The 11,664-nt window shown below is 54.8% G+C and overlaps 3 protein-coding genes across 3 annotated transcripts; 2 read left to right on the top strand and 1 right to left on the bottom strand.

Annotated features, from left to right (window-relative positions):
* Positions 1-480: 480 nt before the first annotated feature.
* On the top strand, positions 481-8,177 carry MONBRDRAFT_33644 (uncharacterized protein; the record flags this gene model as incomplete). The annotated part of the gene is made up of 27 exons (XM_001748278.1): positions 481-542; positions 626-678; positions 779-846; positions 954-1,065; positions 1,149-2,255; positions 2,352-2,410; positions 2,520-2,592; positions 2,687-2,792; positions 2,895-2,962; positions 3,032-3,193; positions 3,285-3,497; positions 3,629-3,737; positions 3,817-3,940; positions 4,019-4,128; positions 4,313-4,340; positions 4,462-4,525; positions 4,673-4,941; positions 5,163-5,245; positions 5,317-5,425; positions 5,537-5,680; positions 5,758-6,024; positions 6,415-6,820; positions 6,913-6,950; positions 7,287-7,340; positions 7,491-7,554; positions 7,644-7,709; positions 7,834-8,177. 27 exons carry the CDS (start codon positions 481-483, stop codon positions 7,950-7,952), a joined length of 4,137 nt encoding a protein of 1,378 aa, XP_001748330.1. The 3' UTR covers positions 7,953-8,177.
* A 501-nt stretch (positions 8,178-8,678) lies between these two features.
* Positions 8,679-9,235, top strand: MONBRDRAFT_27895 (uncharacterized protein; the record flags this gene model as incomplete). The annotated part of the gene is made up of 2 exons (XM_001748279.1): positions 8,679-9,183; positions 9,204-9,235. 2 exons carry the CDS (start codon positions 8,679-8,681, stop codon positions 9,233-9,235), a joined length of 537 nt encoding a protein of 178 aa, XP_001748331.1.
* Positions 9,236-10,474: 1,239 nt separating this feature from the next.
* Positions 10,475-11,395, bottom strand: MONBRDRAFT_38257 (uncharacterized protein; the record flags this gene model as incomplete). Its single annotated transcript, XM_001748351.1, has 1 exon — positions 10,475-11,395. One exon carries the CDS (start codon positions 11,393-11,395, stop codon positions 10,523-10,525), a length of 873 nt encoding a protein of 290 aa, XP_001748403.1. The 3' UTR covers positions 10,475-10,522.
* Positions 11,396-11,664: the final 269 nt, after the last annotated feature.

Consider the following 11,664-nt stretch of genomic DNA (forward strand, 5'->3'; position numbering starts at 1 on the left):
AGTGATAGTAAAGCAACGGCGTATCCAAGACGGTCACTGGCAAACGCACCAAAAATATCAAGGCGGGTCAGACCTTGATGCCAGCTCCGCTGCCCAGCTGCGTCAACACATTCTCCCACCTGTTAGCCTGGCGGGCACATGCTCCAGCCCCTCCTTCTTCGTATCGCCTCCCTTTCGTGCTGGCTCATCCAGCCGCCCATCCACTTCCACAGCATGCTTCAACCTTTGCCACGCGCGTACATCCACCAGCACGGCGGCCGCCACCGACGGCTCCACCACATCTGGCGCTGGCGCCGCCGCCATCCTAAATCGTCTGACATTTATTGACCCGATAAGAGAAAGTGTGAATAAAAGTACACTTTCTCTTAGCGAGCAAGCGAGCAAAGCACACACACACACACACACACACACACACACACACACACACACACAAGAGATCGCGTTTAGGGCGCCGAGGCGGCTGAGGGGGTGGTTAGCATCATGGCGCCGCTGCAGGCTGGCATCGTGCAGAGCTATGTGTTGGCTTTGGATCGAGGATGGAAGTAAGTGGTACTTGTTGGGCTTTGATTGGTGATCTCGAATGGGCTGGCGCAAATTTTGACGTTTGTGGTGCCTGTGATGCCAGGTTTGCGGTGATTATTATCTGGATCCTCCTCGCCGGCCTGTCATGCTGGCAAGGTATGTTCGATTTGATCGGGAGAACAAGCTCCTCTGCCCTCTTTTGATGAGGGCCCGTGCCTTCAAAGTCTGCTTGGGTTTTCTGGGAGCCGCCTTGTAGGGCTGGATTTCCTCGACTTGACAAATGATGATGGCGGAACCATTCCATCGCATTATCCCTCGGTGAAGGTGCGGCGTTGAAGCTGGATCTGTGCACGCACATGACCACGGTCGCTTCCTAGCCTCTTATGCATGTGGTCCTGCGCTTCTCTGCTTGATTTATGCCAACGCCGCAGGCTGGGGAGATGCTGTCCAACCTCAGCAATCCTCTCGGGGGCACGGACGTGTTTGCACTGCGCATCCGCCTGCCCAGTGATACCTCGATCGAAGAGCAGACCGAGTCTTTTGGTGCGCCTCGAGTACCACCCACAAGTGTCCCTATCCTGACGCTGACTCACCAATGGTTCTGCTACAATGCATTTGTGTGGCAGATGCCTTTTGCGACGGGCTTCTCGACGCCGTCTTAAACATGAGCGCTGTGAGCGACATCATCAGCTTTGAGTCGTATCAATGGTATACAGTCTTTATTGGCTACTACACGGATGATCAACCCACTTCATCGACTTCTTCAACCTCCACGGCAGCCACTGTCACTCACACAACAGCGCCACCATCGTCCACGGAAGGCTCCACCACCCGATCCGTGACATCGACTACTCCACAGGCCAGCACGACATCCGCCACATCGTCTACCACAAAGGACAGTACGACCCACGCAACTGTAAATGCTAGCACGACATCCACCGCATCATCTACCGTGTCATCTAGCACAGCATCTAGCACCACTTCCACCGCATCATCTGCCGCAAGTACAACTTCAACGTCCATCGTGACAACGACGACAACCCAACCCACAACGCTGTCCACCAGCCCTGCGCCTGTCATGTCCACGTCCCCAAGTACCACAACCTTGTCTTCTACTCTTTCTTCCATGTCGACGTCACAGGCGTCCTCAAGCTCGACAGAGCCAAGCGCCACTACGACATTAAACTTGCAGGCCCACCCACAGCGCCAGCGCCGTGCTGCGCAGCCTGATGTGTTCCGCTATTTCGATCGCATTCCCAATCGCCGACCCGACCTCCGGGGTTCGGACAATCAGACCATGGTTATCCTCTTTCGCTTTACCGACGGCTGGAGCGATAGCGACTTTGCAGCTTACAGCCTCATTGAAAAGTCTGCACAACGCCTCATTCAGACGCACTTGCCGCCCGGCACTTCACTCGTTGTTACGGGGGATGATGCACTCTGGAACACGGTCGTCGATGGCCTTGAAGCCGATTTGCTCCTGGGCGATAGCATATCCATCCCTTTGGCCCTGCTGGTGCTATGCCTGACGCTCCGCTCCTTTCGCTTCGTGGTGGTGCCCATTGTCAGCGTGGCACTCTCTGTGATTTTCTCCTTTTTGCTCATGGTGCCCGTGGCCAAGGCTACCAGCGTCTCAACGGTTGCCCCCAACCTCATGATGAGCCTCACTATTGCCATGAGCGTTGACTACAGTCTTTTCATTTTATCCCGCTTTCGAGAAGAGCTTCGCAAAGGTTGGTTCGTGTATCATACCCTCGGCAGGCGCTGCCGTCGCTCACGGCCTGCACCATGCCTGCTTGCACCATCAACCACACGACTGGTGAACTCAGGTCAACGCATGGAGGAGGCTTTGACCACCGTGCTGCGCACGGCGGGGCACACAATTCTGGTATCATGTGACTTTTGCCCTGCTCAGCTGCCCTGGGAGAGTAAGGAGCCGTGTGGCGTTCATCACTGATCATCATCCTCTGGTGCAACGCTCGTGTGCTCAAACCCAGGTGTCGGGCATCACCTTGATTCTGAGTTGCATGGGTCTCGTCATTCTACCCTTGGACCTGCTCAAATCGATGGGTATGTACGACCGGATTTGCCCACCTCCAGAGGTACAGTCACATAGGCCACTTGCACACCCTTCATGATTTGCCCCATGCTGGCGCATTGGTAGGCTATGGGTCAGGGGTCGCCGTGAGTGTGACGATTCTAGAGAATCTGACGCTTACACCAGCCCTTATTCTCACGTTTAAGCGCTTCTTCATCAACTCGGCCAAAACGTGCGTCCCAGGGTCCTTGACAAATTGGCACCCCCCCCCCCCCGCCCTATAGCTTTGGTGGTCGAAGCATCGTGTTTGCCTCTTACCAACATGATGGCTTAGAAAATGCTGCGGGGGACCGCTGCACGAGGACGTTGTTGCGCACGAATACATCCAGATTCGCCGTCATAGTACGTACCCGCTGTATTTTTACGAGTTCTGGCCCTTGATGTTGTTGGTTTTTGGGTTTTGTTACGCAGGCCGCTCAACGCCCATTCAATATATGCTAGGACATCAATACGCTCAGCTCAGCAACCGAGCTGCTTCGCTCAATGCAAACATGACCGGTCCCGCCAATGACGAGGACGAAGATGATGATGATGACATCTTGGACCCCAGCGCGTTGGATGAGTTTCCCTACGGTATGTTTTTGGTGGGACAAAGATCTCCTGGGCCCATGCTCATCCAGCTTTTTTCGCTGATGTGTGTCGTTTGGGGCATAAACATGATTAGACGACCAGCTGGAGCGAGAACTCGAAGCTGAGAGCATTCAACGAGCGCGTAGCTCGGCTTGGTTCAAGATTGGTGACTGGATCACTTCACGGCCGTGGATTTCCATTCTTAGCGTTTTTGCCCTCGCTGCTGCCTGTGCCTACCCGGCGCTTTCGTTTCATCGCATTGACGGAGTCCGCTGCGAATGCCCCTATAACAGTCACTACGTGCGAGGTAGACGTTGCCCGCTACTTTATGAAGAGTGTTCATCGGTGCACCCTTGGCCGGTATTAACATGAATCTGCTTTTTCTTGCGCCTGTTTTACCTCGAGGTTATAATACGTTGGCGTCGGAGTTTGGGGCAGGGATGGTTTTTCCATACGCCCTTGTGGTTGCGGCCAAAGAACGCAATGTGGTGCCATGGGACCCGGCACTGATTGACGACGTTGACATTCTCATGGCAGCGCTCGACAAGTATGTGCATGTGTCCCAGTTTAGCCGTCACTAGACTATTCTCATTTTGGCGCGCAATTTGCTTTGTTGGCATGTCTAGCTTGACGGGAAGTTCACAACGCCAAGCCTTTGGTTTTGCATGGAGTGGCGACATTGATCCGCCTGCGTTGCAACAGCCCGAGTGCTTTGATCCATTGCCCGACGTTCAGCAGTCGCCGTGCGAGGTCAGGAATAGAACGCCCATGCAACCTGCCCGTCGGCCGTCGGCCGTTGCGCGTTGACGAATGTGCCGCATTGTCTAGATGATGCGAACCTTGAATGCAGAAGTGCTTGCGTTGCCTGCGGTCAAAGCATGCATTCCCGTGTGTACCCAGGCTCTGCTCTACAACTCGCTCAATCCCAGCGAACCCAAGTAAGTTTTGGCATCTTTTCCTCATGAACTTCTGCTCACGAGATCGGAAGTCTTGGGTTATATGTTCGCGAGGGCACAGTGGGTATGGTATCAGCGCAATGTATTCTCACAGGAAGCCCGCCGCGTCAGCGCCACGTTTTTGTGGCTTGAGACCTTGTATGATTCGGGGTCGGTGGACGGCCAGGACTGGCTACGCCAAGCACGCCAAGTATGTATGCACCTGGCCATTGCTTGCCATAGCATTGCGAGATGCGCCACGCGCTATACTGCAAGAATATTTCAAATGCTTTTTTTTTTTTTTTTTTTTTTTTTTTTTTTTGTCATTGCACCCAGGTTTTGACCGAGCACACGGCGAACTCTGACTTTGAGTACTTCTTGGCTCGCGGCGACAACGGCGGTCAGTGCCTTTCAAATCGTGTCTCTTTGACCCTCTTGTGCTGGAAGCTAGATTGAGAGTAGAGGAGGTACTGGGGTAGGAGATTGTACTGCCTGGGCGGGTTTTATAATCATTTTCCTATGTCGCTTGCCGTGGGCGTGCATGCAGATGGGGACGCCATGGACTTCTTATATGCCAAGTTTGGCGTGATGATGATTGTAATTGCTTCGATGGTCTTTCTGCTGATGCTGGCGGCGTTTCGCAGCGTGCCCATTGCGCTCAAGGCCGTCGTGTCGATTGCTTTGACACAATTTGTGGTGTACGGGGTGGCCACTTGTGTCTACGAGTATGGGGCTTTGCATTGGACCGGCTTTCATGGATTCCAAAAACTCGGGGGCCTGTGCTGGGTCCCGCCTGTCCTCTGTTTCTGCGTCATGGTACGGCCAACAAAAAAACCACCGAGACAGTCTCCTTGTCGGCAGGGCCGGAGGTGGCCGCTATGCGAGGGGAAGCCCCGTTTGTTTGTCTTACCTGCTCTCTTTTTGTCTTTTGATGACCTTGGCATTGCCTTTTGGCGTTGTGTGACTTGACTTGCTGGTGAAAAGATGTTGACAGGTGCCTTGCTCATACTTTGTGTTCGCACCTCGTGAATGCTTAGGTGGGGTTGGGATTGGACTACCATGTCTTCCTCTTGTCACGCATCATCGAGTTTCGTCGCATGGGGTTTGGTGATCGCGAGAGGTACGTTAACGACCTTTGTCATGGAGCTTTTTTCCAGGCTGAGAACCAAGAGCTCATGTCACCTGGGATAGCGTTCTTTTGGGCTTGGCTCGCACGGGGCGGGTGATCACGGCAGCTGGCGTCATCATGGCCATTGCCTTTGTGGGCCTGCTGTTTGCCCACGAAGCACTTTTGGTGCAGGTACGATTGTTACTGGGCGAGTTGCTAGAGTAAGAACGGTCGTTTGGCTCGGTTGATAAGGGCCCGGCCACACTTCACAAAGCATGCGCGGGCGTCGCCCTTGGTGTGCAGATATCCTTCTACATTGTGATTGCGGTTTTGATTGACACCTTCGTGGTGCGGGCCTGTTTGGTCCCCAGCTTGATGGTCGTCTTGGGTCGCGTCAACTGGTGGCCCGCAACCATGCCCCCTGTGTCACGAGGGGATGAGATGGACGTGCGGCTCGATTTCTCCCTGTGACAAGCTCCTACACTGCCAAGCAGTCACCAATGTCCAATGTCCAATGTGTGCAGGTGTCGTTTGTATGTGTGTGCGATCAACATTACGGGCAAGCGTCAACCCTTTGCCAAATTCGATCCCTTGCGAACGTGACGTTCGAGACACACACACAAAAGAAATTGTGCACGGAGCCCTCAAACTCCGAGCTCCGAATCGGAGTTGACATGCTCTCTCTCTCTCTACACAACACACACACACACACACACACTCTCTCTCTCTCTCTCTTTGAAATTTCTCGCTGCTGCTCTTGTGGCGCTGGTGGTCGCCTCCGTGCGCACGCGGTCGGTTGCTGGCTTCACTGCAGCGTCCTCAGTCGTGCGAGTGTATGCTTGTGTATGGAATTGTGGGACTGATGCTCCTGGGAGTTGCATGACAGCCAGTGGTTCTTGGAGGTAGGAGACAGTGACCACGCGTGTGCTGGAGCAGGAGCTGAAGCTTGCAGGAGCCTTTGAGGAGCGCTGAGCGCCGTGAGGATCTGAGACTGACTGTGGCGGCTCCTTCTGGTGACTTTTCTGCTTGAGCAAGTTCATTTTTTCAACTCGTGGACCGTGGTCATCACCAACCTTGACCGACCACCTCGACAACAGACCCTTTGAGCTCGCTGGAGGCCACGCTCTTCGACGGTTAATGTTGGCTCGTTCCTTCTCGGGATGGGGGTCGACGGCTTGCAGATCGCGGCGGTGCCGACCATTTTCTTGGTCGGTCTAGGTGGAACACAGATTCCCCGTTTAATCCGAGCTCGTGTAAAAAATGCGGAAACAATTTTACACATTGGCACGAGCTTTGCTGCCGGCGTCTTTCTCTCCGCTGGATTCATGCACCTGCTTCCGGATGCCATTGCCGACTCAGACCAGATCGACGACAAATTTCCATTCGCGTACCTTGCTGTGCTGTGTGGTTTTAGCTTGGTTTTCTTATTGGACCTCATCGCCTACGTTGCGCAACGGCACCACCTGACGGAGCAGCATGAGCGCTCCATCTTGGTTGCTGAGATCAACAGCAACAAACCTTTGCAACGCGCCCAGCCTCCTGTTGACACGTCCTTTGAGCTTGGATCAGCCATTCCTACACATGGTTGTACGTATCAATTGAGAGTGCTGCTGCCTCTTGGCAGCGTATCACTGCAACCACCCTTCCCCTCATCCTCTTTGTGGTTGCTCGCGCGATAGCTCCAATCACTAGTGATACAGAGAGCGACCATGAGCTGGTGAGCCCACATGCATGAGTCAAAACCATTCTTTCGTGAAAGCTCGGCTTTGTCATGGTGTCTGTGTCGCCCTCATTGTCACGGTTGTTGTCCCGGCATGTGCTTGGCGTTTGCTGGGACATCACGTGCAGCTTTTATCGACAGCACCATCACCGTGGGTGGTGTTGGCTCTGTTGATGGCCTTGATCATTCACTCGGTCATTGCCGGTTTGGCGCTGGGCGCTTCGGAAGATGAGGAGGTGGCCTTGTTGGTTGCCATCCTCGCTCATAAAGGTTGGTCCCATATTTGAGCAAGCGACCTCATGTGCATTGGCCCCACGATTGCATATTGCTCAGTCATCGTCCGTCTTCGCCTACGACTCGTTCCAGGGTTGGCAGCATATGCCCTGGGTGGGGAGATTATGAAATCGCGGCTTGCTGCGTGGAAAAAGGTCAGCAGTGCACCCACAGCCCTGTACCAATGATGCGTGCCGTGCCGCCTCGACTGCGAGTTGTTTCTAGCGACCTTATTTGGCTTGGCTCCCACCTCGACAACGATAGCACCTGTATGTGGCTGCTTTTTCCTCATCAACGCCCGTGGGCATCCTGATTGGCATGTTTGCTGGTATGTGGCGGGCCCCATTTCCATGCGCTACGGCTCTGGGTGTGTGAGTGCATTGACTTTCTCAACTGCCGGCGCTGGCTGGGCTGCAGGCTTTAATTCGCCGACGCAGTTGAGCATCCTCAAAGCCATTGCCTCTGGTACCTTTATTTTTATTGGTGCGTACTCGAGCCTAAGGGTCGTGTCTGCATACCTTGCCGCACACCTGTGCACACGCCGTGGAAGGTGCACGCATGGCTTCACTGCCGTGTTTTTTTTTTCCTTGCTCGCTTTATGTTGCAGGTGGGAACCACTTGGCTGTCGAGATGAAATCGGTGACCATGCTGCCGGCTTTGGTTCAAAACTGCCTCGGCTTTCTTCTTGGCCTGTCCATCATGACCATGCTGGCCATTTGGGTCTAACGTATCGGGCTCCGTCGTGTCAGCGAGAGTCTACCCATGTTTGTCATGAACACTAGAAATGTCAAGTCTGCACGAGACATGGGCGTTTGGACTTTGAGAGTTTTTGCATGCACGTTTCCCCTCCCCGACCCGATTGCAGAGCAGCAACGGCCATGACGACACCGGTGCTGCGTGTTAGACAAGGAGCCCGCCCTCTCCGATATTGAATTGACCAGGCTTCTTGCCCGCTGCCGCTAGCGTCGCGCGTCGCGCCCTAACACCACGTGTCATGACTGATAACAACAAGAACTCAGCAATCACCAACAACGTTTCCCACACGGGTCTTTTATAGATCTTCAATAAGTCTATAAAATGCCCCATTTGCTCCACATCAATGGGTCGTTGTCAGACGATTTGGTGTTGGTGTTTATCATTGCGTTTTGCGCCATTTTTTCTTTTTCTCTTTTTTTTTGGAGGTGACGGCGCGGTCGGCGGTCCTATTCAACAGCCACACGGGTCGGCCGGGGCGTTGGACTTTGGACCCTGAACCGCCGGTAGCCTTGTCGAAGGCGGAGAGGTATACGTGTGTCGCGGTGTGGAGAGCTTGATCGTCTTGGTGACACCACCGTCTGGTTGGACTTGGCCGGCGGAGGCACGTTCGGCTCCGGCAGGGGTGGCTCTCTTGAGCCAAGTCGCCGGAGCACCTTTCTGCGCAGCGGGATACGCTGTCGAAGCACCGTTTCCACCATGCGGCATGGGCTTCAGTACATTGCCATCCCAACGGTTCTGGTGGCAGGCTTGATTGGGGCCTTTCTGCCACGGGTGATTGTGTCGCAGGCAGACCATGCGGGCCGCGTGCTGCAGCTGGGTACCGCGCTGGCCGCTGGTGTCTTTTTGACGGCCGGGCTCGTGCACCTGCTGCCCGATGCGCTGAGTCAGGACCCCAGCCTGGATGAGCACTATCCCTTTGTGTTCCTGGCCACCACTCTGGGATTTGTGCTCGTCTTAGCCATTGATTTGATTGCCTTTATCGTCGTGGATGCTGACAACAACAACAACAACCCTGACATCAGCCCACTCCCCACGGCTTGTGGAAGCCCGCGAAGCGGCAGCAAGCTGAGCTCGGACATGGAAGGGCCCATGAGCGACCCGCTTTTGACTGAAAGCAGCACTCTGCTGCCCGCGCACAATTGCAACGTCAATGAGCTCTCCTGTTCTCGCCCACGTGGCATGTCCTCCACCTCCACACGCCGTACGTTGGATGTTGCGCAGAGCTGCACACGACTGGATGCCGTGCAGTCTAGATACACCGCGTCATATGCCAATGAAGAGAGGGGGCGAGATGTGGGGAGGTGTGGGTAGGTTTAAAGACTGACTGTGCTGCCGGCACTTTGATAGGACGTGAGCGCAGCCGCTACGCGACTATGAGCACCAGTCATGAATCATTGGCGGTATGATTCGAACATGTGGTTTTTGTGGCTCTTGGGCGCCTGCGAGTGAAACTTGAGCCTGAATGGAGTCTTGTGTTGTTGCTCACTCTTGCCGAGTGGTCTGGCATTTGTCTAGGTGTTGGGACGGACAAAGTCGCCTTGGGTGGTCATGTCCCTGCTGATGGCTCTTCTGGTCCACTCGACCATCGCTGGTCTGGCGCTGGGCGCCTCGAACCAAGCTGTCACGGCTGTATTTGTGGCCATCCTGGCGCACAAGTCTTTAGCTGGCTATGCCCTGGGCATGGAACTGTTGCAGAGCGCACTCAGCAAGTCTTACCAGGTTTGATGAGCTGCCGTCGTTCACGGCGTCTTGCAAATGCCTGGGTGGACGGCTGCTTTTCATTTCATTGGAAACATGGCTGTTGTGGGCTAGATCACACTCATTCTGCTGTTTTCAATCTCAACGCCCCTGGGCATCGTCATTGGACTCTTTGCCGGTCAGTGCCGCATCTTGGGCAGATGCAGAAAAGCAAGCGACGCGGCCTCTTGTCCATACGTTGTTGCTGATTTGCGTGGTGCGACGGACGGGCTTTGTAGGCATTTCTGGGTCAATGGCGCTGGCTTTGATCAAGGCGGCCGCGGCTGGCACTTTTCTCTATGTCGGCGGGAACCACTTGGCGGGAGATCTCAAGGCGTCGGGGAGTGTTTCTTTCATGCTAGGAAAAATCTTTCTGGTCTTGGTTGGCATCGGCGCCATGGGCGTCATTGCCCTCTATGACTGACCCATTTTGGCCTTTGCCAAGCACAGCGTGCAGGGGCATTTGTCGAGGATTTTGTGGGAACACCACAACCATCTGTTTGAACGGCTGGGCTTGAACTGGGATCCCCGACCAAGAGACTTCCGACTCCGATAGACTATGATTCAGATATAGACTTGCATGTAGTTGAAAAAAATAAAACTCGATTGGATTCTGAAGTTTGGGTAAAGCGGCCAACCCGGGCCGAGTCTCAAGGTGAAAGCAAAGACAAGAAAAGGAACCCACAACGTGTTGTTACTAAAGCATGCGCCCGTGTACCTTTGGCTCCAAGAAAAGGACCCCACAACGTGTTGTTAGTAAAGCATGCGCCCGGGTACCTTTGGCTCGAAGGGCGTGCATCGCTTTAGCCCTCATACGTGGGCAGATTTTCGTCAACACGAGCGCGAGCGACCACGGGAACGACGGCCGGTGACATCCAGCTCGAGTCCTCGGCCACGGCATCGGCAAAGCCACGGGAGATGGGAACATCCAGCTCGACGAGCAGCGAGGCCAAGCCGTCGTCCAAAGTCCAGTCCTCACTGGTCAGGACATGCTCCAGGATACTGGTGGGCATCTGAAGGTTGCGCGGGGTGGCCAGCTGACGCAGGAGGTCCACGGGACTGCCACTGCTGATATCGTTGCCCTCGTTACATTCCAGCATGGCCATGATGACGGTGAGGCCATTGGGGAGTTGCACGTCGCGGTCCGCGCCCAGCTCGAGCAGGACGGCCACTGTCTCCGGGCGGGCAAATACGTGGGCAGCCCACATGAGTGGGGTGGCAAAGCAGTAGGCGACGTCGCGCATGGGGGCGTCGTATTCTCCGGTGGGAAAGCATTCGTTGGGAGTGCCGCTTTCACCGCTCTGAAACTGCGGTGGCTGACTGTAGGGCTCCGCTTGATCTGCCAGTGCCGGGTGCTGTGCGAGAACATCATAGTCCATCTCGTTGACCTTGGCCACTTCTTCGTAGGCTGCCAAGGGGAGGATGCCCTCATTGATTTCGGCACCATCATTGACAGCCTGTCGGATGGCTTGCACGTCGTTCTGGAGGACGGCGCGCACCAGCTTGAGCTGCGCACGGCGCGCAAAGCGCTGCATGACCTCGGAGAAGAGCTCCTCCCCGTCCACGCCCTCCAACGCGCCCTCGTATTTGTTCATCTTTTCGATGCTTGGTCCGAAAAACAGGGTGATCGATCTACGAGAAAAGCAGTGCCACGCGAGAGGGAGAGAGAGAGTCATGATGGGTGCGAAGGGGGTTTGGCATGGTCGACAGACCCAACAAGGGGATCCCAATAGGAGAGATCACACAGTCAGGAGATCACACAGTCAGGGTGTATCGCAGACCAGGCGCCTGCCTCACCTTGCAGAGATCTAGACACAGAGAGAGGAGGCAGAGAGAGGAGTCCAAGCTCTGTCACAGCTGAGGTGAGGGGTGCTAAAAAAAAAAAATGCACGTCTTCGTATGTCCCTCTCTGCATATGATGACGTAAAGAGAACACTGTGTGTGT

The sequence above is a fragment of the Monosiga brevicollis genome, genomic scaffold (assembly GCF_000002865.3).
Source record: "Monosiga brevicollis MX1 MONBRscaffold_22 genomic scaffold, whole genome shotgun sequence".
Classification (NCBI taxonomy): domain Eukaryota; class Choanoflagellata; order Craspedida; family Salpingoecidae; genus Monosiga; species Monosiga brevicollis.